Source organism: Empidonax traillii, unplaced genomic scaffold (genome assembly GCF_003031625.1).
Source record: "Empidonax traillii isolate 1590-97213 ecotype Southwest subspecies unplaced genomic scaffold, ASM303162v1 scaffold20:size5563877, whole genome shotgun sequence".
NCBI classification, from domain to species: domain Eukaryota; kingdom Metazoa; phylum Chordata; class Aves; order Passeriformes; family Tyrannidae; genus Empidonax; species Empidonax traillii.
The window spans coordinates 3,610,084-3,631,806 of NW_020955213.1; the positions used below are offsets into that span (position 1 = coordinate 3,610,084).

General features: G+C 42.9%; 2 protein-coding genes across 6 annotated transcripts in view; one reads left to right on the forward strand and one right to left on the reverse strand.

Annotated features, from left to right (window-relative positions):
* The first annotated feature begins 1,407 nt into the window (after positions 1-1,407).
* Positions 1,408-2,670, forward strand: LOC114065784 (nyctalopin-like). The gene has a single exon (XM_027899939.1). It carries the CDS (start codon positions 1,408-1,410, stop codon positions 2,668-2,670), a length of 1,263 nt encoding a protein of 420 aa, XP_027755740.1.
* A 4,058-nt stretch (positions 2,671-6,728) lies between these two features.
* Positions 6,729-21,723, reverse strand: part of PLS3 (plastin 3) — a 48,441-nt gene continuing 33,446 nt past the window's right edge. For 4 of the 5 annotated variants that reach the window (XM_027899212.1, XM_027899231.1, XM_027899220.1 and 1 more), the window contains 15 exons: positions 18,796-18,959; positions 16,370-16,499; positions 15,797-15,929; positions 14,463-14,544; positions 13,633-13,798; positions 12,409-12,551; positions 11,339-11,365; positions 11,131-11,226; positions 10,409-10,604; positions 9,661-9,739; positions 8,898-9,012; positions 8,646-8,779; positions 8,382-8,505; positions 7,691-7,815; positions 6,729-6,870 (listed from right to left, as the gene is read on the reverse strand). In XM_027899212.1, coding sequence (XP_027755013.1) covers positions 6,738-6,870; positions 7,691-7,815; positions 8,382-8,505; positions 8,646-8,779; positions 8,898-9,012; positions 9,661-9,739; positions 10,409-10,604; positions 11,131-11,226; positions 11,339-11,365; positions 12,409-12,551; positions 13,633-13,798; positions 14,463-14,544; positions 15,797-15,929; positions 16,370-16,499; positions 18,796-18,959 — 1,847 coding nt within the window. In that variant the 3' untranslated portion in view covers positions 6,729-6,737. The remainder of the gene's footprint in view (positions 6,871-7,690; positions 7,816-8,381; positions 8,506-8,645; positions 8,780-8,897; positions 9,013-9,660; positions 9,740-10,408; positions 10,605-11,130; positions 11,227-11,338; positions 11,366-12,408; positions 12,552-13,632; positions 13,799-14,462; positions 14,545-15,796; positions 15,930-16,369; positions 16,500-18,795; positions 18,960-21,723) is intronic. The other variant, XM_027899247.1, reaches the window with a different exon arrangement.

Below are 21,723 nucleotides of genomic sequence, written 5' to 3' on the forward strand. Positions count from 1 at the left end.
AGGGAGAAGATGATCTTCAGGGGACTGTTGCTTGAAAAAAATGAAGAAAACAGAACTAGCTGAAGCCAACACTGATTTAACAGCACAGGAAACCTAATCTTCTTCTGCTGAGAAAACAACAGAGCTGCAAATTTGTCAAGTTCACACTTACTGTCGGGCATACAATATATTTGGGTTTCTAGCCACTGTCTGGACAGAGCTGGCAGAGCAGGATAGTGAAAAGAAACTCAAGTTTATAAAACATGAAAAAATAAAAGAGACAGGCCAAGATATTAGGAGCAGGGAAATGGACTAGAAGGCAGGGGGCTGACAGAAGGTGCTTGAAACACATCAAAAACAAGAGAACTCTAGCAGAGGGAAGTGAGGTGGAAAACAAAAATTAAAAGAGTGACAAAAAACATGAGCAGCAACTGCCTGCCCTGCTGACACATCAGCTGCAAGCCCTGGGTCTAGTCCTCTTGGCATGGTAAGCAAAATGATCAGCCTGCAGATTGCTGATTCCTGGCTTCTGGGTGCATCAATCAGCCCCTTGACTATACTTTTCCTTTGCACTGTAGATATTGGATAAAAAATATCCAATAAAAATATCTTTGACCCAGCGGGGTCAAGGACACAGGTTTTAAGGGATTTAAGCCCAGCTCCAGCTGCTCAGTGGCATCTTCAGACCTGCTGGAGACAGGGAAGGTCAGGGAAGGTCAGAGTGCCCTTGGGGTGCTCTGTGTTTAGATCACAGGCATCATTTTTTACCACTTGTAGAGGGCTCAGGGCTTATCTCAAGAAAAGGCTCTGCCAGGGCACAGCACTCCCCTGCACAATCCCAGCTGGCAGGGAGGCTTGCACAGCTCCTGACAGTCTCCCATTTTACTGCAGAGGAATCATAGCCATCACCAGGACTGTGCTCAGGGCTCAGTGACAACTCCACTTCCCTAGGTCTGAGCCCAAGGCATCTGCCAGTGAGTGCAGCCACACTAGCACAGAGTTTTTTTGCACAAACTGCCAAGAACAGTGATAACCCATGAGCAGGAGCCTCTCCCAGAGAGATCCCAAGGGAAGTCTGCTACCTGAAGCTGTTTGCAAGAGGTGGGGAAAAACCACTGTCAGAGCATGATGGTGGCCTGAAAAATCTTCCTGCTTCTCAGAAATGCTCCTCACAGCAGGGCGGTACTTAATCGGCTTTTATGTGCCTAAACACTTAATCCACTTCCCACACACACCACTTCCCCCCCACACACACACACTTGCCACCCCCAGTCTGCAGCAGGAAGAACCAGCTAATTGATTTTCACTGTGCACAACCGACCCTGCAATGCCCGCGGTTCACCTGCCCAAAAGGTACACGCTCTTTTTCTTGCCTCCTTCTCTGTTATCCATCAGGTACTAGATGCAGTGGCTGGTGTGTGGCTGGTCATGTCCTTTCTTGTTATATTTGTATTTACCTGTGCAGCAAAGGCTGGTCTGAGTCAGAATATCTCCGATTCGTGCCCAAGCATGTGCAAGTGTACAACTGAAGACGCTGTCCTCTGTAACAGAACCGGACTGAAAGCCCTCCCTGGAGAAATAGCAACATCCACCACCTCTCTAAACCTCTCTGATAATTATTTACGGACTCTCACCACCAACACCTTCAGAAACCTGACTTTCCTTCACAGCCTCTGGCTAGATGGGAACAATCTGACTTTCCTGACGCCAGGAACCTTCCACGCTCTCAACAAGCTGCAGGAGCTGCACCTCAGCAGGAACTCACGCCTCACCAACCTGCACGCAAACACTTTCAGAGGACTATTAAACCTCATCAGCCTGGATTTGTCCCACTGCAATATCTTCGAAATCCACCCGCTTCTATTTTCACACTTGCCTTTTTTGGAGAGCCTCGATTTAGCCTCCAATAACATGCGGTATGTCCCACAAGCCTTTAGCAACCTCTCCAGCCTCACGAGGCTGTCCCTGGAGGGCAATCACATAGAAGCCATCGGCAGAGATTCCCTGAAGGACCTGGAAATGCTGTATGATCTGAATCTCAGGAAGAACCGGATATGGATAATTCAAAATGGCGCTTTCACAAAGCTCCTCAGATTGGGCATGTTAAATTTAGGACACAACTTCATCACTGATTTGCCTAATCAGCTTTTTGAAGGGTTGATCCAGCTCAAGACCCTGCACCTTGAAGCCAACAAAATCACTGCTGTTGACTGCACCTTCAGACATCTGCTCAACTTGAGAAACTTGTACCTGAACAACAACCAGGTCTCCTTGATCTCAGACTCTGCTTTTTCATACTTACACAAGCTGCACTTCGTTCACCTAAGCAAAAACAACCTCAGTTCCCTCCCCATCCGCTTGTTCGCTGGACTGACAAAGCTGAAGTACGTATTTTTATCCCAGAACCCCTGGAACTGCGACTGCAGGATGCTCTGGTTCTGGCAGTGGATGGTGACGCGCAGGGCCGTGATCGAAGGGCTGGACTGTGCCTTCCTGGGCCCTCACGGCACAACAGGACTCGATGACCCCCGCCCAGGGGACCTGATGGGCTGCACCATGCCCCTTGAGCTGGCAAGTGAAGACAAGTGCAGGGAGGCTGGTACCAGTGTGGCTCCAAGGCCCCCCGCTCTCCCCAGCAAGGTCATCCTGCTGGCACTTGCCTGGCACATGTGGTACAGTGCAAGGGGATAGGACACCTTGGTAGCCACATTTTAATGATGTTTAAGTTATAAGGTGGAGGCTACTTATTTATTTTCTTGCTATTTGCTTGTGAAGAATGGTTTTCATTACAGGTGGATTTTATATGGAAATAAAGGGATTTTATTATATGGGAGTAAATGCTTTCACTCATGGGCAATGCTCAAATCTGAAATACTAGCATCAAAATTCAAGGTAAATGCTCACATTGGCAAGTTCAGGGCAGGGGCTTGTGCTGGTGACATGGGACACTTGTCTACTGATGCAGTCGCATCCAGAAATATGAAGTATTTTTTGATGCTTTTTCCTTTGCAAGATTGTGACTTGCAGTGTGTTCCTGGCCAGATAGAACATCTCGTTGGGCTAAACCCCTGACTGGGAAACCCCTCCACCCTGCAGGAAGCACTTCCCATTGCGAGGTCACAGAAGAAGCCCCATAAGCCTGGTGCTCATAATAATAGTGATGGCAAATCCCATCCTTCAGGCACCAGGCACAGCCAAAAGCAGACCTGGATTTCCTGAAGAGATTAAATTACATCACAGGTAGAGTAAGTCTGCCCATGAAGACCTGCCCTGCAGAACTAGCATGGTCCTCCCTAGGCTTTGGCTGCCAGTACACAGAAGACCAGCACAGACAGTATTTGTGCCTCACAGGGTCTCTTTGTTTTCCACCACTGGGAGACTTCAGGAACTGAGTAATTCCTAAAGCTGCAGTGAGCAGAGCCCCCACCACCCACAGCTGCGTCCCTGGCTCTGATCTTGCCATCAGCCATGAGGGCTGGTGGCAGCACAGCCAGGTCTGAGGAACTTTGCTCTTTGCAGCTCTTTGCCTTTTTCTCTGAGATGCTTTCTCAGAGAAGTTTCTTGCCTATGATTACTTCTCACCCAACTTTTAAAAACATTAACACCTAGATAATACTTTCAAGCAACTATCACGGTATAAGCACTTGCCATAAAGCATGTTTCCTGAGTGCTCACAGAAGGAAGCAACAGAACATGTGGCAGACTCACCATATTTGTCCTTGTCCTTAGAGGAATTATTCCAAGGTAATAAGAGGTAAGAAAAATAAACCTTTGTTTAGGGCTGAAAACACAAACCCCAGCACACTGTGACATGGGAAACCTGCCATGGAGTGTAGACTAAAGCCAATCTTTGCTGCTGCTCTCGTGAAGGGACAAATGGGCTGTACAACAAAACCACACGTGCTGCACCCTCCTCGTTATCAGATTTGTGATTAGGTTTGTGCAAAGTATTCAATGGTCAATAAAATTTTGCTTACTTTTTTTTGGTGCTGTTTCACCATCCTCACTTTCCTCAGCTTCACATACTTCAAAAAGCAGCAGAGAAAAACTTCAGTTTGTTTCTTGCTCTGGCATTCCTCTCTGCCATCAAGCTGCAACAGAAAAAGGCAGAAGCAAAAAAACAAGCAAGCACAGTCCACTTCAGCAATTTTATAAGTCCCTAGAAGATTAGATTTTTTTCCATTGAATAACATAAGTTGGTGAAAAATCTGTAAGGAGGAGAGCCTTGTCTCCTCTGAATGCTTACCAAAAACATTCCTTATACTATAACACCACCACTTCATTAAACACTGAACAGAAGCACAACTAAACTCCTTCTTCTGTGCTATAATGAAACAGCAATAAAAATATTTAACAAGTTGTACACAGTTTGGGAAGAACACACAGCTATACTTTTAATCCACAAAAAACGGAACTTGAAAGGAATAGAAGCAAAACTTCCACCAAAAAACACAGGCCCTGATAATGCAGTTTTGGCTTGGAAAGACATTTGAAGGAGAACCTTGAGATTAAGGACAACATGTATCCACAAAGGCAGTAGCAAGCTTGACTGCTTAAAAAATATAATTTTATGAACAAAGCTGACACTGTTAAAAAAACCTTGGACACAAAAGCAGACTTGAATAAACAAAAACAAGTAATTCAATAAACAAATAATTTAATATGAAAAAGCAAAAAAAATACTTTCAGAAAGAAAAAACTTGTATCTCTCATTCTGGAAACTTTTAAGTGTGATTGACAAAGCAAACTATTTGAAAGCTTGTTTGTCAGAGGCTTTACTGGTTCAAAAGCACAGAGGTTTGTCCTGCCTGCTCTGAAGTAGACCTTCACTCTGACCCAATACTTCTCTTTGAATGAGCCCATTTCTTAAATACATCCACAGCACAAGTAAGAGATGCTTTCCTGTTCTCTGTCAGAGTATCCATTTCTCCCCCTGTAACCTGGTACCAGGAGCCAAAGAGGTGAGACAGGACAGATGACCGTGGCCACTTCTAAAGTCCAAGAATTTTGCCCTTGATTATACCATACCCCCACACAGTGTTATAAATCACCCACTATTTTAGCAGGAGGGATGATATACTTACGGTATATCACTTCATCTTCAATGAAAAAATGCAATTTCCTGTGGAAGTTTTCTTAACATATTTTCTTGTGAAAAAATTGTACCAGTGGAAAGTTCCCAAATGGCTGTGCATGAGGCTTCATGCTATAAATCACCGTGGCAGTTTGCTGACATTCCCAGCTCCCTGCCAAATTCTTCCCTCTCACCTGCCCTTTTTTCATCTCCTACACACAGAAAAGTTAAAGCTCTTTCACTCAATTAGCCTTCATATAAACTTCAATCTCTGGAGCCCACAAACCATCACAATACAGAAGAACAAACATGTTCTTCCTTTGTTCTTTAATGGCAGCACCAACCTCTCAACATGCTTTGAAGAACCAGCACTAATAGCAGATTTGCATCTGGCCATTAAAGTGGGGAAAGTTGGTGTGTGACACAGCAGCCCAGAAGCACCAGCTGCGAGTGAAGACAGGCTGCCACGCTGGGTCAGTGTAAATAAGGAGAGAAGCATGTATTTAAATGTTTTTATTTCATCTAATGGTTTGCCACCATATTACATCACTTTGAATAGCTTGGAATAGCAATATGATCTCAAAATATAGCAAACAGCTTGCCAAAGCAAGATAATATTAGATCCTATGGATACAGCATCTTCCTTCTTTGGCGAAAACGCTTCCATTTATCTGTAAAAATAGTTTTATGTTCCAGCACATTTGCTGTTCACTTTATTGAACCCTGCTGTTTATACCATTTGCCTCTTCCCTGCACAAAACCTCCCCACAATGTAGTATGGTTTTATATCCAACAGCATTTTAAATAAAAAAGTTATAGATTTTCATGCAGATTTTTGTAAAAATTATTTTCTAGGTGCACAGAACTGAACCAAGATGCATACAAAAATGCATTCACTTCCATTCTTAGGTGTAACCGTGCCATCAGCAACATGATACCATATGTTACTGCAAGAGGTCCAAGGATGGTGGTATTATCATATATAGTATAACCTTAAACAAAAGAAAAAAACAAATCAAAACCAAAAAAATCTTAATTTTTTATATGCAGCAAGAGAAAAAACTGCCATGCTTTATTTGTAAAGTAATCAAAATAGTTAGATGTACAAAAAAGCACCATGTACAAAGAATACCAGAGGAAGAACATCTTCCTAATTACACATTTCTCATTTAGCATTGTGAGCTGACCTGCAGGTCCCAAATTGTACTGTAGTTTTATTTGCAAAGTTAAGGATGTGGTCAAACTTAGAATATGCTTGGCCTGTATGACAGAAATTAAAGTGGACTGCAGATAGAAATTAGATTTGTTTCCATTAGAACTCATACCAACCACCTTATAGCCCTCAGGGGTAAAAAAACCATGCATCAAGTAGCTGAGAAATAATGGAGTGAAAGCAGCTCCAGAGCAGTATTGCAAAATGCAGGTCTGCTATGAATGCATTTCTGTGAGCTCTTGATAAGTTAAACTTTCCTTTGGGAAAAGAGCATGTCTGTTGGTTAAAACTCCTCTCCCTGAGAATTTTGATAAAGAGTTTGTCTTGCAAAGCAAAACAAAGTCCTTTGAACCTCAACAGTTCCAGGCCAACAGCATTTCAACGTGGTCACAGCCGATCTGCTACTCATGCACCCAGGGTGGCAGGTTGGGTTGTTGTTGCATTTTGGTTTTTTTTCATGGATCAACTCTTTTATACTCGCTTCATTCCTCTGCCCATCAAGCAGGCAAACACGGTCATGACCATCTTCGGTTTCACCTCCACAAGATCTTCTGGAAGAGCATAAACTCTGGCACCAATTCTTCTTGCCATGGACACAGCATACCTATTCACCATGGAAAGATGAGTGGGTCAGCACCAAGACTACTAGCAATAAATTACAAGTCAGCTCTTGCCCTATCCAACACAATTTCACCTATTATTTATAGAGAATCAAGATGTGGAACAGTTCAAGCACACCACATCCTTTGTTTTACAATTTTTCCGATCTTTTGCTGTTTTTCTTTTCCACAGTAAAGTGTTTTTAATGTGCAAATTGACCTTTGAATGTCAAGTCCACTTTACCAACAGTTAAAAAATTAATCTTAATTAATATTTATTAGAAATAATAGCATACACAACGAAGGATTAATCACGTAACATTTACATTTCCCCTTCTGTTTGCTCCTTATGAATAACCAAGCGAGACTATTATCTGCCAGAAACTTTACTGTCGTTCTGCCACTGCAGAACAGTCACAGAACACACATTTCAAAGGCATGTTTTAATAGGCATACTTTAAACTTGACAACCTACAATGATTCAACAAGACATGAGGCATGTAAGGGTTCAATGTCAAAACAATGAGCCACCAGCTCTTCATATGCCTGAACAAGCAGGTGAGAAACAGAGTATCATTGCTAAGAACTGCCTGAGCAGTTCTGCCTTTCTCCCAACAAGCCAGAGTTCAGCCAACTGCTCCCTCCAGCGTCACAGGCAAGGACAGCAAGTGGATTTCAGTAAGTGCTGCCTGTCTAAATGGTACAGTGTTAAAAGAGACTGAAAACCGCAGCAATAAACTGTAGTAAGAACACCTGCAGCTTGAGGCCAGCACATAGAAGGGGCACTCCTTCAATGAAAAACAGCTTTTGAGGTATCAGACTTACTTAGCGTTATTTTGTTTGTCATCTTCCGATAGATGACCAGTCTTTACAAGGTCATAGTTGATACAACCAGGCTGAATAGCATCAATTAAATCCACAACAGCCAAGCTTGTGCTGATAGTCTTGTCCTAGAGAACACAGGGACACAGAAGTAAAGATGAATGTCGAACCCTTCAAGCATACTTCTCACCTCAATTCAGCTGCTCTGCCATGTGTAACAAAACTGGCTTTAAACAAGCCTTTTCAAAGCAGCAGTGTTAGTGATCATTCCCATCTGAATCACAGGGAAAACCAAACTGCTGCTTCTCCTTTGGCAATAATATAATATTATTACCCTAATTTACTGCAAATACTCTGAAAATACAAAGTAGTAACTGATGTGGAGGCAGCAGGTCTGCCCTGCTGACCACAGCCCAAGGCACAGTGCTCATCTTCGAGCACTCACCAGCTCCAACCCGTTTGTCAGCATCACAGCCCCAGACCCCAACCACGCTCCCCTCCTCTGCCATCCCCCACTGTTCCCCACTGTGGGGAATAGTCTCCTATCAGGTAGCTTGAAGCCACTCTATTCCCAGTACAGACTGAATCCTATCCTGTTTAAACTCCTATCTAGGATGTCCCTGCTGCTCCTTCCAGAGGAGGAAATGCTTTTTGGGCACTTCTCTCCTTTTGGATGCAAGAGGGGAACCTGCACCTTGAAGTTCTGGATGGAGGTGGACTTGCCAGCTTCTTTCAGTGTCTGGTTTACCCAGCTGACTATAATGTCATCATTGGCTTTCTGGCCATCACCCAGGTCCTCGAGGACATTCAGCGTGTACCTGAAAACCAGCAGAGAGAACAAGATTAGGTACAATTGTTCTGGGTGACCTGTTTCAGTGCTGCAGTGCTCACACAGCAAAAGGACTTCCCAAATTCTGTACTCCATTCACAAGTTTTACATGTTTGAAAGGGGTCCTACCTTCTCATCAACTGCCAGACCAAGGCAAGTGTCAGTGTCGGGTTTCCATCGTTCAGATCCTGTCCTCCAATGCCAACCAGGGAGAATTTAGCTGGATGTTTTCCCAAGTCTACAGCATAGTTGCAGTTTTCTAGCTACACAGGACAAGAATTTAAACAGGAAATCACTCACAAACACGCTCACTTGAACGGAAATCTCAAACAGGAATTTTTAGTGTCTGTGGCTTCTTTTGAAGTCTTTCGACATGCTTACCTTTTTCATATTTGCTCCAAGTTTAGGGTATGGAGGCTTGTTAACCTTATTCCAGTCAACAGGAACTTTGATTTTTTCATATAATTGTAGTATTACCAGTGCATCTTGGAGATCACTGAAGTGGAAAACACTGATTAAGTCTAATATTTCTAGATTTAAGTGTACTCTGACTTTGTCACATCATGAATAACTATCATTCTTTACAGGTTTGTTGCAATTTCAAAAAACATAAAAGGGAAAAAAAACAATCAAAACATTTTGCACTTTTCAGGGCAGAAGAAATGCTCCATGCTTAATATCAGCCAGTTGCTGAGCTAAAGCAGATTTTAGCATGGTAATCAGCAACACATCCAGGGAAGAATTTTGTTACATAAAATCCAAAAGTAGTCACCTCTCTCAACTGACTACAGGGACCCAGAATATCTTGCCTCCTAACTATGATGTCTTGGTTATGACCTAAAATTAGGGGATGGGGCATCAAGCTTCAGTTGCTCTAGTGCAGTTGCTTAAGCAGATCCAAATGTATTGGGATCTCAGGGTAACAATTTTACAAGGTAAGGGAAAATAAACACAGTGTCTTCAACCCTTAAAGCCAAGTGCCAGCTAAGAAATCCCTCAGCTGTACATTGCAGGGACAGTGCAGTGAGCATCTCCCATTCCCTTCCTTCTTAAGGTCTTTGCTCAGCACTGTGGCAACAGGACAATGGTGTGGGCACATTTTTTAGTCTGACCTACTTGGGCCTCTCACAAGCCTAATGCTTACCCATAGAGGTGATTTACATGGGGGTTCACACCAAGGGAGTTCATCCAGTTACGGAAGGTCCGTTCCTCACGAGTCTCTCCTAGAAGAGAGAAAACAGATTCATGCAAATTCTGTGAGCTCAGCATTGTGCAAGGGATTTACACCTTGCAAGGCAGGGAGCTTTGAGCAGCATAGCTCATCACTAGGCTTTTAAGAAGAGAAAGTAATTTTTTCTGCTATAATTTTTTTTCAAAGGAAGAGGGTGGCCCTGATATCTAGTCTTCGACAGCAGTTTGATTTCTCCAGGCCTCAGAAGAGGATGCCTTTTGCACTTTCTCCAAGAAAAAGTATGAGGAAGGTCTTTCACATGGGTGTTAGTTAACTGCTGTCCCTGAGCCAAGCTGTCAAAGCCCTAATCCCAGCTGTGCCAACAAACAGTGCTCCCATGAACACCTTACTGCATTACTGAGGTGCTCTTGCCCATCACAGGAAATGCCAAAACTGACTTCCCTGGCACGTGGGGTGACAGGCTGCTGGCAGTGTGCCAACTGGTTCAGGCTTCACCAACAGGGTCAGAGTAGCTGAACAGGCTGTCAAGTACCCTTTCTCATCTGCCCCAAATGAGCGAACAACCGCTGCAGCACCAAAAACCTCAAATCATAGGTGTTACTTCAATGGAGATACCTCTGCAGGGCACAGCCTCCTGTGACACAACTGTTTACTTTAGACATTTCCCTCCTGCTAATTTTGTGACTGATATGGCCATCACCTTCCAGTAGGGTCCAGTCGATGTCCTGGTTTTCAGGCTTGGTAAGTGCTGGGTACTTGTTGAACAGGTTGGCAACAAAGGCCAGGTTCAGTTTGGGGTTGCCACTGACCACATCAGCCGGTGTGACGAACTGCCGGCAGCCAAGCCGATCCGCCTGCTGAAGCATGTACTCTGCTCTCCGCAAGTCATCCTTTTCCTGCCAGGGATGCAGTGGACAAGAGTTATCATGGGAAAGATCAGGCTACAAAGCAGATGGGAAGCTCCTGACCAGTACCCGGATCAATGTCACAACTCCACACGCCTTCGTTAGGCATCAGTCACTAATCGAATGAAGGGATGAAGCACACATGGTGACCCCTGCTGCTCTGCATGTAATCATCCTGGTTTGCCTTGGGTTTTTTCCTAGCATGGTGCTTTCTAAGATTATATGCTTTTCAATTTTTATGCTTTTGGAACTTGGTGGTTCAAAAGCAGAAGTCAGCCCACTTTCAAATGAACCAAAGTCACAAATGATCTCTCAGTCATCTCTGTTGATTGGCAGGTAGTGATCAGGCCAGCAACAACCATTCAATGAAAACACACCCAAGGCGTGCACATGGCCATTGACACTGTACACGCTCTAGAAATTAAGATACCAGGTTACCCAGATGTCATGGGGCAATGATAGGGTACAGGGAGTTCACGATTCCACAGCATGAGGCCAGGACAGCCTGAACACTTACATTGAAACCTGACATGTTAATATCAATCTGAGGCTCTCCCTCTTTCTGCCCTTTAGGTGCAATTTGATTGAGGAGGTGGAAATAAGCTCTGGAATCCTGAAATGGACGAAAAAGAAAATTCAGGTCTCCTGCACAGCAGTGAATACACCGTAACAATTCATTTCAGGCTCATCTTTAACAAGTCACTGTGCATAATTGGCTTATATACCTTTACTGAATTGCCAAAATCTGTAAGCTTAAAAGAGCACAATGGTAGAAATCCAGGCAGCAGAAAAGGAAACAGAAAGAGAAAAAGTTAGAAATATTTAAGATGAAAATTATGGGTTCTGACTGTTTGAAAACTGCTTTTGTGCAAACTCTGGTGCCACAGTCACCTCTCCAACAGCTGGAGGAGGCAATGACCCCATCCTGCTCCCAGTCATGGCCCCCAGATGCCCCAAGGCAGCCCTTGCCCCTAAACAAGGCACCCATTCCTACTACTACAGCAACAATGAAAATAGCTCAGTGAAAACAAATTCCAGGCAAAAAGCTGATTATGAAAAATGTCTGAATGTTTTTCTCCTGCCCATTAGCTATGATAGGTTAAGGGAGAGAGGGCAGGGATGGTCACAAATCAGGAGGAGCAAATAGCTACAGTAATTAATTATCAACTACATCTCCTTTTAGTCCTCAGCAATAAGAAGGACCTCAGCATATCCTGGCAGGCAGAGACGCCAACAGCTACCAGCAAAACTCAAGCAACTTTGAAGTTGGAAATAAGAGTGACCATATGTGTGCACATGCTCCCCATGCACATCAATTATCTTTTTTTCCCACCAATCCCTTTTCTCCTCCTCAAAACTGCTAGCCACATGAAGTAGTACTCGAAGCCTGCTGAAACCAGTGTCCAAAAACCCCACACTGACCAGGAGTCACCACCCTCCCTTTCTCACTAGTGCTTAGAGTCACCCTTCACATCTGAAAAATAACTGTAAGAAAACATATGAACAGTACCAGTTTTGTATTTGATTAAAAAATGCAAGAGCTTTATAGCAGAACTCCCCCAGCACTGGAGGAAACAGACAGTTCAACACTGGGCTCATCCTCATGGCAAGAGAGAACAGCACTGCGGTACCTCAAATATACCATCCCTAACCCCTCTGTTAAGACCACCCAGAGTACAAGGATTAAGAAAGGTCCTGTATGAGGATGAAAGGCCTCATTTACACATGCAAAACCAGCTCTGGCTGGCTCTCAGTCTTTTCCCAGGTATGTGCAGGTCAGGAGAGCTCTTAGTACCTTGATGTCTGAGCTGAAGTTATTGATTTTGTGCCAGCCTGCGTTTTCCAGGTGGTAGTTGGCCCATCTTAAGAGCAGCTCTTCTGGGGATAGTTTCATAAGATCCTCCAGATTTTCACCATCACGAAGTAAGGCAGCCAGTGCTAGAAGAAAAATGCTTGTGATGTCAAGAGTCAAACCTGCATGCCAGAATTAGAGCTGCAGCAGTACTTCAGAGGGATACAACACCAACTACTGATTATGTCAAAATGTTCTGGGTATTAGTGGAGTTTTCCTGAGCTGGTTGTTACACAGAGAGAAGCACGAATGATCTAGAAAACTGTGTGTATTTTCCATTTGCTTGTATAACAAAATTCCCTGGATTTTATATGCAGTCTTTTAAGCTGATGGCAGTAAGCTAAATGTAAATGTACTTCTATCTCAACAAAAAATGTTTTCAAGTAGTTTCATAAGTACTGTTTAAAAAAGCCAGAGAAGCCAAGATAAGCACCTGGAGCTTCCCTTGTCATGAATTTTCAATCTAAGCCAAACAATGGCACCAGTTCACAATGGGGAAGTTTAAACAAAAGACACTGAAGCCCCTCCATCCACCTGGGTGCACTGATAACACATGCCATCAGCACAAGCTCTTTGAATGATTTGAAAACTTTAAATTGTGAGGTCTGTCATGCAGGACCAAGTGAGCACAGGGAGAGAGCTGCAGCACCACTTTCCCACCGACAAGAACGAAGTGAGACCTCAGCTACACCACTGACAGTAGCAAGGAGGATTTTAGGAAAAACTGAATCATTACTTAAAGAGCTGGTGCGTTCTTTCCTTTTTTTTAAGAGGAAGATGAGCAGTTGTCTACAATCCTAAAAGGATGCTTCAGCTTTTGCCACCTCCCAGCTCCATTAGGTACCTCTGGCTGAAGCAGCCTGGGGCATCACCAAGCAAATGTGCTCATTCCCCACAAGGTTCAAGCCAAGCCGCGTCTTGACTTACAGACTGGTGTTCAGACAGTTCTCCAAGGCTGACACACATTACCAGGGTGGCACAACCCACTTGCATGAACCTGCTCTCCTGCCACAAACAGGCTGGAGAGCAGTGAGCTTGGTGCATGCCCTGATGAACCCCCTTCCAGCAGAGAACAGGGAGGGAAGAGGCAGCCACAGGGCTGGAGCTGACAGCCCTAGCAACGTGGTGTTCATGCTTTGGAAGAAACCACTTAAAAGTTTAATTTACCTTCATTTCTGCTGAGCTCGATGTCAGCGAACAAGCCAATCTTAATGATCTGCCAGAGAAGCCCAAGAACCAGGTGGGGTTTGCCTTCCCTCAAGTCCTCTGCACCAATATTGACAACATGACAGCCGATGGCAGATGCAGAATTCAAGGCCAAGTTCAGGTTCTCCTGCAAACAGTACAGCCCAGTGAGACACAGTCCAAGGAGATGCTGCTTTCCCTTTCTTCCAGCACCAGCAGAGTGGAGATTTTCCCCCGTGTTCTTGCTCCAAAATCAGCAGCTCAGAGGAAACTCCCCCAGCCACTCTCTGGCTGAAGTTTTAACGGAGCTGTGGTGGCAGCAGGCTGAATCAATAAGAACTGAACTAGGCACCAGGGTTTAATTTCAGCCTCTGGTATCTAGTTTCAGCATCTAAGTTAGCTGCATCTAGTGGCATCAACAAGAATAAGACTAGAAAAGTGCTAATTTATACACACACACTGGCATCTTCACAAAAACAACCTGTTCTACTATGAAATGATTCACAGACACCCAACACCAATAACCATATAGTTTCAAAAAGATAGTGCTGTACATAATCAACAAAGCAATATCAGGTGTACACAGCATTTCAGCCACATTACTCATTTTGTCACTAAGCATTTTGTTTTTTGAACTGTGCCCACACAACTGTTGATTATGCACAGTACAAAACTGCATTTAATAATTAAACATAAGCTATAAAACTAGCTCCCTTCCAGAGTTCAACAGTAATGCCTTGAGTCACTATGCTGCATTCATTAAGTCTATCTGCATATGAATTTCAGTAAAAAAATACAGAAATGCACCATACCTGAATTATGAATGGTGTGAGTTTCTTCTTGTTAATTGCTCTTTCATCAATCGTGTCCGGAACAGAAAGATTGATCATTTTGCTGTTAGGAGGAAGAACGATTATACTTGAAAAACTTTTAGTATTTAACCTGAACAAAATTCACTGTGACAATACTCACAACAGTACATTTCCTTTTACCTGTTTGTTTTTGTGTTTTGTTTGTTTTGTTTTGTTTTGTTTTTTTAATAAAATCAAGGTTGTATAAATCAGAAGTTAATATTGACATTATCAAGAATGTATTGGTAACTAATAGCTAAGCCTGAAACCTTAAACATGTTCCTGGCCACTCAGCTGCTGGAGCAAAAAGAGCCCCTGAATTATTTACAGTGCAGTCACTGAACTAGTGAAGACTCATTGCTCTGCTGACATCCACTGCACATTCTAGTAAGACAACATGCCTCCTCCTATTTTAAAGGTGTACTACTGCTGGCAGGAAAACCTGTCCCAGAAAACCACAAACACTTGGGAAGCTCAGTGTGGAGCATGCGAGCACAATGAATTTTTAATCAACAGAAAATTTGGTAAGGTTTTACTTTATATTACAAACTATTTCCTACTCAGCTCAGTCTTTGCCTGAAGACTTGAACTACCTACTTGAAACTTGGGAAATAAATAAAATAAAAATACATATCACAAGTTAAAAGGAAAAAAGAAATGAAAGGCAATGAGTATCTCACTTAAACTTATTTTGTGTATTGATACAGAGTTACTGAAATTCCAGGCTGATCCACCTCTCCACTATATTAATTCACTTACAATTAAAAAAAATTAACCTGGATGCTTTCTGTTTTCAGCATGCAACAAAATAAGTCACCTTAAAAGCAACACAAGGATTCCCAGAAAATCCATTTTTGGGTTAATTCATAAGGTCACTAACATTCTCACAGAGGATACTGCCTGTCTAAACATCCAAGGGCATGGGCTTTTTACCATATATGTCCTCCCCCGAGCTACACAGCACCAAGCTAAGTTTGCAACAGGACAACTTCTGCTCCCACAAAGCCCCTTCTTCCCCTTCAGCAAACTCAGACTCAAGCCCAAACAAAAACACTAGAGGAAAATACCAGCTTGTGAAGCTGGCACCAAAGTTGGAGCATCACACAATAGCAATGAAAGAGACTGAGCCTCTCTCTATATGTGCAAAGTGTTATGCACACACACTACTCGCAAAATCAGCCTAGAATAGAATGAAAATTCCCCTAACTACAGTTCTGGGAAGTTATTATGGTGATATTCAATTTTTTTTTTTTTTTTTTTTTTTAATTTTTGATTCAAGAGCCATCATGACTTACCATAGCACAATCCCATCTCCAACAGCTTTGAACAGGTCATCTGTATTTGGGTTCATTGGAATAACGTGCCTACAGTCAGGATCACTTTCCAAGGCTTTATTTATCCAGTTCACAAAGGCATATTTCTCTTCCTCTAAGATAACCAATTGTAAATTTAATGCAATTTTTTTCATAACATAGCAAAGATTTTCCAAAAAGATTCAGCATACAATAGCCCAGGGAAATAACAGCCCCACTATTATTACCACACTATTTTATTAGTCACACAAAAAGTTTAAAGAAAGATGACTCTCGCTTCCAATTACCAGAACATTACTGTTACTTACATGTTACTCAACTTTATTTTACTCAAGCATGACACAATGACTTCATCAGCCAGCACAGTTAACAAAACAAATAAGCACACATTTAATTTATATACTGCTAAATTTGCAGTACATAAATTCTGTGCTGCTCTCACCTTGACACGAGATCATTCAACTCTCAGAGAACAGGGCACAGCGGTAGAAATGGACTGGTTTTGGCACAAGGCTTCCACTTACCCAAGAGAAGAGAGGGAAGGCAGAGCAGTACCTGAGTAGGAGTGTTGCGTCCCCTCGCTGGAGAGCTCCGAGGTGCCCCCGATGGCACAGATTCCTTCCTTCCTGTTAATTGCTTTTCTGAATGTTTTAGCGATATCGCTGCTTTTCACCTCTTGGAAAATCTACAATTTAAAGCACTCTGTTAGACGAGGAAAGCTCCTCCTCATAAAAGAAAAGGACCACAGAAGAAGCTATTTTGCCTCATCTTTAAAACAAACTTCATAGTAAAATCAGCAAATGTGAAGAGCCCAGCAAGGGTGTAGTGGTATTAAGTTAACATGGATAGTGGGCAGAAAGTCATCCCACTCTCTCAAACACATATTGCAAGTGCCTATTGAAACAGAAGCATTAGGCATGAAGTATTTTGCATATATTTACCTTTACAAGTAGATTTCAAGGGACCACAAAAAGAACATAAAACCTTTGCAGACTGACAGAAGGTACACATGCAGCAGTTCCCGCAGGACCAAACTTGAGAAAGCTGTGGTGCAATTTTAACCTTTCTGCATAAGCCAGATGCCCGTGGGACTGTGACTTTAGTTCACACAAAATACTTTCTCCACAACCCAAGAAACAATTCTCTTTAAGCAAGTAATAGTCAACTGCAAATGATGTGTAACAAGGAGTGCCCCAAGTAAGGATTCCCCCTTCCTCAACGACAGGCTTGGGCTAACTGATAAAACACCCTCACATTTGAGGGCAGAAGAGACGCTTCTAGCGCAGATGCTTTTACACATGCCATTTGTGCAGGTTGTATGTTACTATTAGAAGCCCCAAGGTCCTAGAGAACTGAGCAATTATTAGTAAAAAACACATTCATTGGCTGGACAGCTTAATGTAACTCTCTCGAAATCGAATGAAACAGGACTGTAAAGCAGAACAACAAAGTGCTCCTATTAAAAAGAGAGGAGGGGACACCAGTCTGTAGGCATCACCACAGGGTCAGCCTGGTGGCTGTCATGCCTTACCTTCCCTGACCTTTAAACATAGGGAAGGTGGCAAGTCAAGATGATGATACAGTGCAGTTAAACCATCTCCTGATGGCACACAGAAGTTGATCAGGTAAAGCTGATCAAAGATTCAAGAGCCCAAAATCTGGGGGATTATTGTTTGTTGGCTTTAACCACAAAGATTTTTATTTATTTAAAATAGATTTATTTATTTTAAAATTTCCTGGGTTAATTGCTGGCATTTTATATCTTCTTGAAAACATGTGCTTTAATGCTGAGGTACCACTAAGTCACTTGGCCCCAACCTCAAGTCAGTTCACGTCATCCTTTGAAACATAAACCCCAGAAAAAAGGCTCAGAGTTAGAAAACAGCAACAGTTCATTTTGTAAAAATCCTACAACTAACATTGCTGCCAGTGTACACCTTAAGTTGCCTGTAAGACATTTTGTGTTTACTTGATCGTTGGTACCATTCTAATGTGACAGAAGAGATTTATTTCTTTCTTCCTAGTGCAAAGTTAGAGTTATGGACCAGCTCAAACCAACAGCTGAAACATGCACCCAGCATGCAAGTGTTCACAAACTGCAAACAAACTCCAACTTACTAGTTGACTCCGAACTCAAAAGTTCAGAGGGTCTGAAAACAATTAAGGAACAGAAGATGAATTAAAAAATATCAAGAAAACTAATTGACATGAAAACAGCTCCCTCAATGTACTGCACATACTTTTATTCTTTTTCAGCTTTCAGCCATCAGAGTATAAAAGTTGAAAGATGCACCCGTATCTCAGAAGTGCTGTGCTTTTTTAAAAATAAACTAAAAAATTCTGATCTATTTCTACCAAAAAAGACTTAAGGATATGCCCATCCTCCAGCTTTTTCTGTCTCCTTACTCCTGTTCTTCTCTTTTGAATCAACAGATTTGATTTCTCCTAGATCAGCATCTAGGACTAATCTCCAAAAGTGTCTTGAAATGCCCTCTCAAGTCTTTAGCAAATACTTGCAGTTCCATTAAATAAAGAAAATTATACTGATACACTGGGAAAAACAGCATTCATCTGTGTGCCTGGAAAAACTGAATAGCTTCCAGTCAATACTATAGTCCTGGAGAATTGGAAGTCTTTTTCCCAGTTGTCACCTCATGTGGAAAGTCTTTTAGCCTCCAATGAAGCTCCCATATAGGAAACCTTGGATTCTTTTAGTTTGTTTGGTTTTGTTTAAACGACAACATATTTTCCCTCTGTCCACGTCTGAAGGCTGGAAGCCACAGTACAAAAAACTGGTCACGTTCAGAGATCTGCATAAAGAACTGATTTTAACATGGATAACCCTCAAAAGTGATCAGTTTGTCAAAAGAAAACTAGGATTAGGGTGTCTGAGAAGTTCAGGTGCAGCCTCTTCTATTGTCTTCTTTGGCTTTGTTAAAACAGGTCCCCCCAGCTACTGGAAATTCAAGAATACCACTTACATAGACAAATTCTTCAAAACTAATCTTCCCGTCTTTGTTCTTGTCTCCATCGATCATGAGCTTCTGGATGATCTCTCTCACTTTGTATCCAGGCAGAGGCAGGTTGGCCTCCTTGAAGAGTTCATGCAACTCATAGTCACAGATGAACCCGTTGCTGTTGAGGTCTGAGGAAGAGAAGAGACAGAAGAAGGTTTCAGAAATGTGTCAGTGACCCGACAGGACCAACCCCAGACAGTGGGGCAGAAACACAACCCCCACACCCAAGGGCTTAATGGAGAGCAATCTGTGCACTGGGAAAGCAAGATCCACGCAGGACATAGACACAGCAAAATACCAAGGAGTACACTGTTCAGTGGACACCACCACAAATACACCAGGAACCAAAGGCACACAGCAAATCCACACGGCACAGCCTCAGAGGGTCCCAAGCTCAAGCCATGAGGTCTCTCTGGCTCTGGGGAACAGCAGCTTCAAAGCAGGGCTGATCAGGATGACTCTTGGCACACGTGACCAAGTCTGGTGTAAAAGTTTCACAACAGAGCATCTGCATTTTCATAAACAATATCCAGATTGACTCTTTCTGCATCTAACTGTCCCTGCCTTTGTGTGTTAAAAATAGATGGGAATGAAACACAGCACTTATTTTCTGAACTGAAAACACTAAGTCAGCTCTACATTTGCGTTTTTATCATGTTGATAATAATGTTCTCCATTTAAACACTGACAGCAAATTGCAACAAGATACTTTATTGCTGCCCAAGTAAGGTCTGCAAGAACATCTGCTTTGACAGTCAGTCTCCAAGCCACAGCACTGCCTGTTTAGTGAAACATTGTCACCTACTAGGTTGAGGAAGAAAACAAGAATCTATTGTGAAATTGAAGCTTTTCGCATTAACAGATCCCAACCCCTTCGGGGACATCATCACATCTGCCAACAACACACGTCAAATCCAGCAGCCCCAACCTTCCTTCAGGCAAGTGAGATTTTCCTTCCACTATGGACAGACAGGCAGTGGTTGTGTGCCTCCTTCCTCACACTCAACAGGATGAGCAGTTTGCCTCCCAGCACAGCTGGTTCCAAGGTTTCAGGAGTCGTGTCCACAGTCAGATACAGCATTTGCAGCTTTTGGACAGCCCAGATTCATATCTCAAGACATAAGCACAACCCTCCGGCCCCATCTTTGGAGAGACAGGAATTCAGGGCAAGGTGAGTTCTTACTGGCTGACCAGCAATGTTAAAAACCTTCTCCTGTAGGCAAGTGCTACAGATAGCCCAGGGAAGCTGATCTAGTGCCTGAGCTGCTATCTCCTCCCCAGGCCTGGGGCTGTGGGGAGATGCTAACCCCGGATTACTGCTGCTGCTGGGGAATACCTGGATGGGCTGAGGAGGTGAAGACTGTCAGTCTCCTACAACCATCACCGAACCACAAGCTCTGCAAAGTCAACACAATGCCTGTACTGAAGACACCAGCCCAGCCCTTAAAGGCTAAATGAGAGCTTTTTCTCCATTTAAGTAGCTGTGTTAGCTTCTCCCCCACCACTTCCAGAGCTCCTGGGGCTGTGATGGTGCACTGCTGAGTGCAGCTCACCACCACCAACTACCACTGAAAAACCACTGAGAGAGGTGTCATGATTACATCAGACAGCCCTTTGAGCACCATGGGATGAATCCCATCAGCCCACAGATCCAGAGGGATCCATCACCAGGCTCTCCTTAAAGCCACAGAGTTAAATTCCATTCAAGCAATTGCTTCTGCTACCCAAACATCCTCCCATCCTGCAGGCTGCAGGATGAAAGAGCTGCACCAGCCTCAGCATTTGGCTTTGTTCAAGAGGGAATCTCACACCACAGCCACTAGGGTCAGTATTTATGCTTAAAGGGAGATACTTTCAAGGGTAAAAGAAAACAATCAGGATAGCTCTAAAGTCCTGTTTTGAGGTTTGGGGTTTTTTTTACCAAATTGTAAAGGTCAATTTACTTCTAGTGAGGTGTCAGTATAATTTTTAGGTTTTGTTTCACAGCAATGTTCCAGCAAGCAGCATGTCTACACCAGCACTCCAACCTTCCTCAGTTTCCAGATCCATAGGAGAATATGGGATTTTAAAATTGTTTTTATCAGTTATCAAGGAAGTGAAACTCAAATGCTTAGTGGCAAACATCCAAAGCAACCAGAGCAAACCTGTGCTCTTCTCCTATACCTCAAACAAAAGAAGAGCATCAATCTCAGTAGATTAACAAATACATTAAATTACTTTATGAAATGTCAGTGTTTACAATAATGCTGGTGAAATAAAGTCGTTTGGGGCAATGATTAATGATACCAACAGGTTGCTGTCTGGCCCTCAATTTCAGAATTTTATTCCAAAATAATATAAGCTTACAAAGGCAAGCTTTATTAACAGTCCAGCCTCTGATGTCATGAGCAAACTATTTCCCCTCTAGATAAATCACAGCTTCTATTACAATACTTTTATTACTGAATCTAACTCCACAATATGCATCTTTTCCCTACCTCACAGCTAGTGAGGAAAAATCAGTCAAGAAGGGATTTCCTAATTTCTATTTAAGGGTACAATCTAGTTATAGGAGTTAATCCCCAGCCTCGATTTTGTATTGGTTTGCTTGAAGAAAGGAAATCATAACTTTAAAACACCAATTGAAATGCCACTGAGGAGTTAGCCCAGGCTGTCTGGTCCATCCACACTTGCTCCAGGAATTCACTCCAGTCTGAGTCAACATCTGCTCATTTTGAGGGTTTCATTCACCCCCACAATCAGCATCTTCCCAGTCCTCTAGGTGTGCCTAGTTCAAAGAAGATTTGCCTCTGCTCACTGAAAAAAAAAAAAAAATAGCAGCTCTGCCACACGAAGAGCCATCTGAAATGCACACTCACATATGAACTCCCACAAGCCAGGAGCATGGCACCA

Excerpts from the sequence above, each read along its gene's own strand:
- LOC114065784 (XM_027899939.1), top strand. The coding sequence starts at position 1,408 with ATGTCCTTTCTTGTTATATTTGTATTTACCTGTGCAGCAAAGGCTGGT.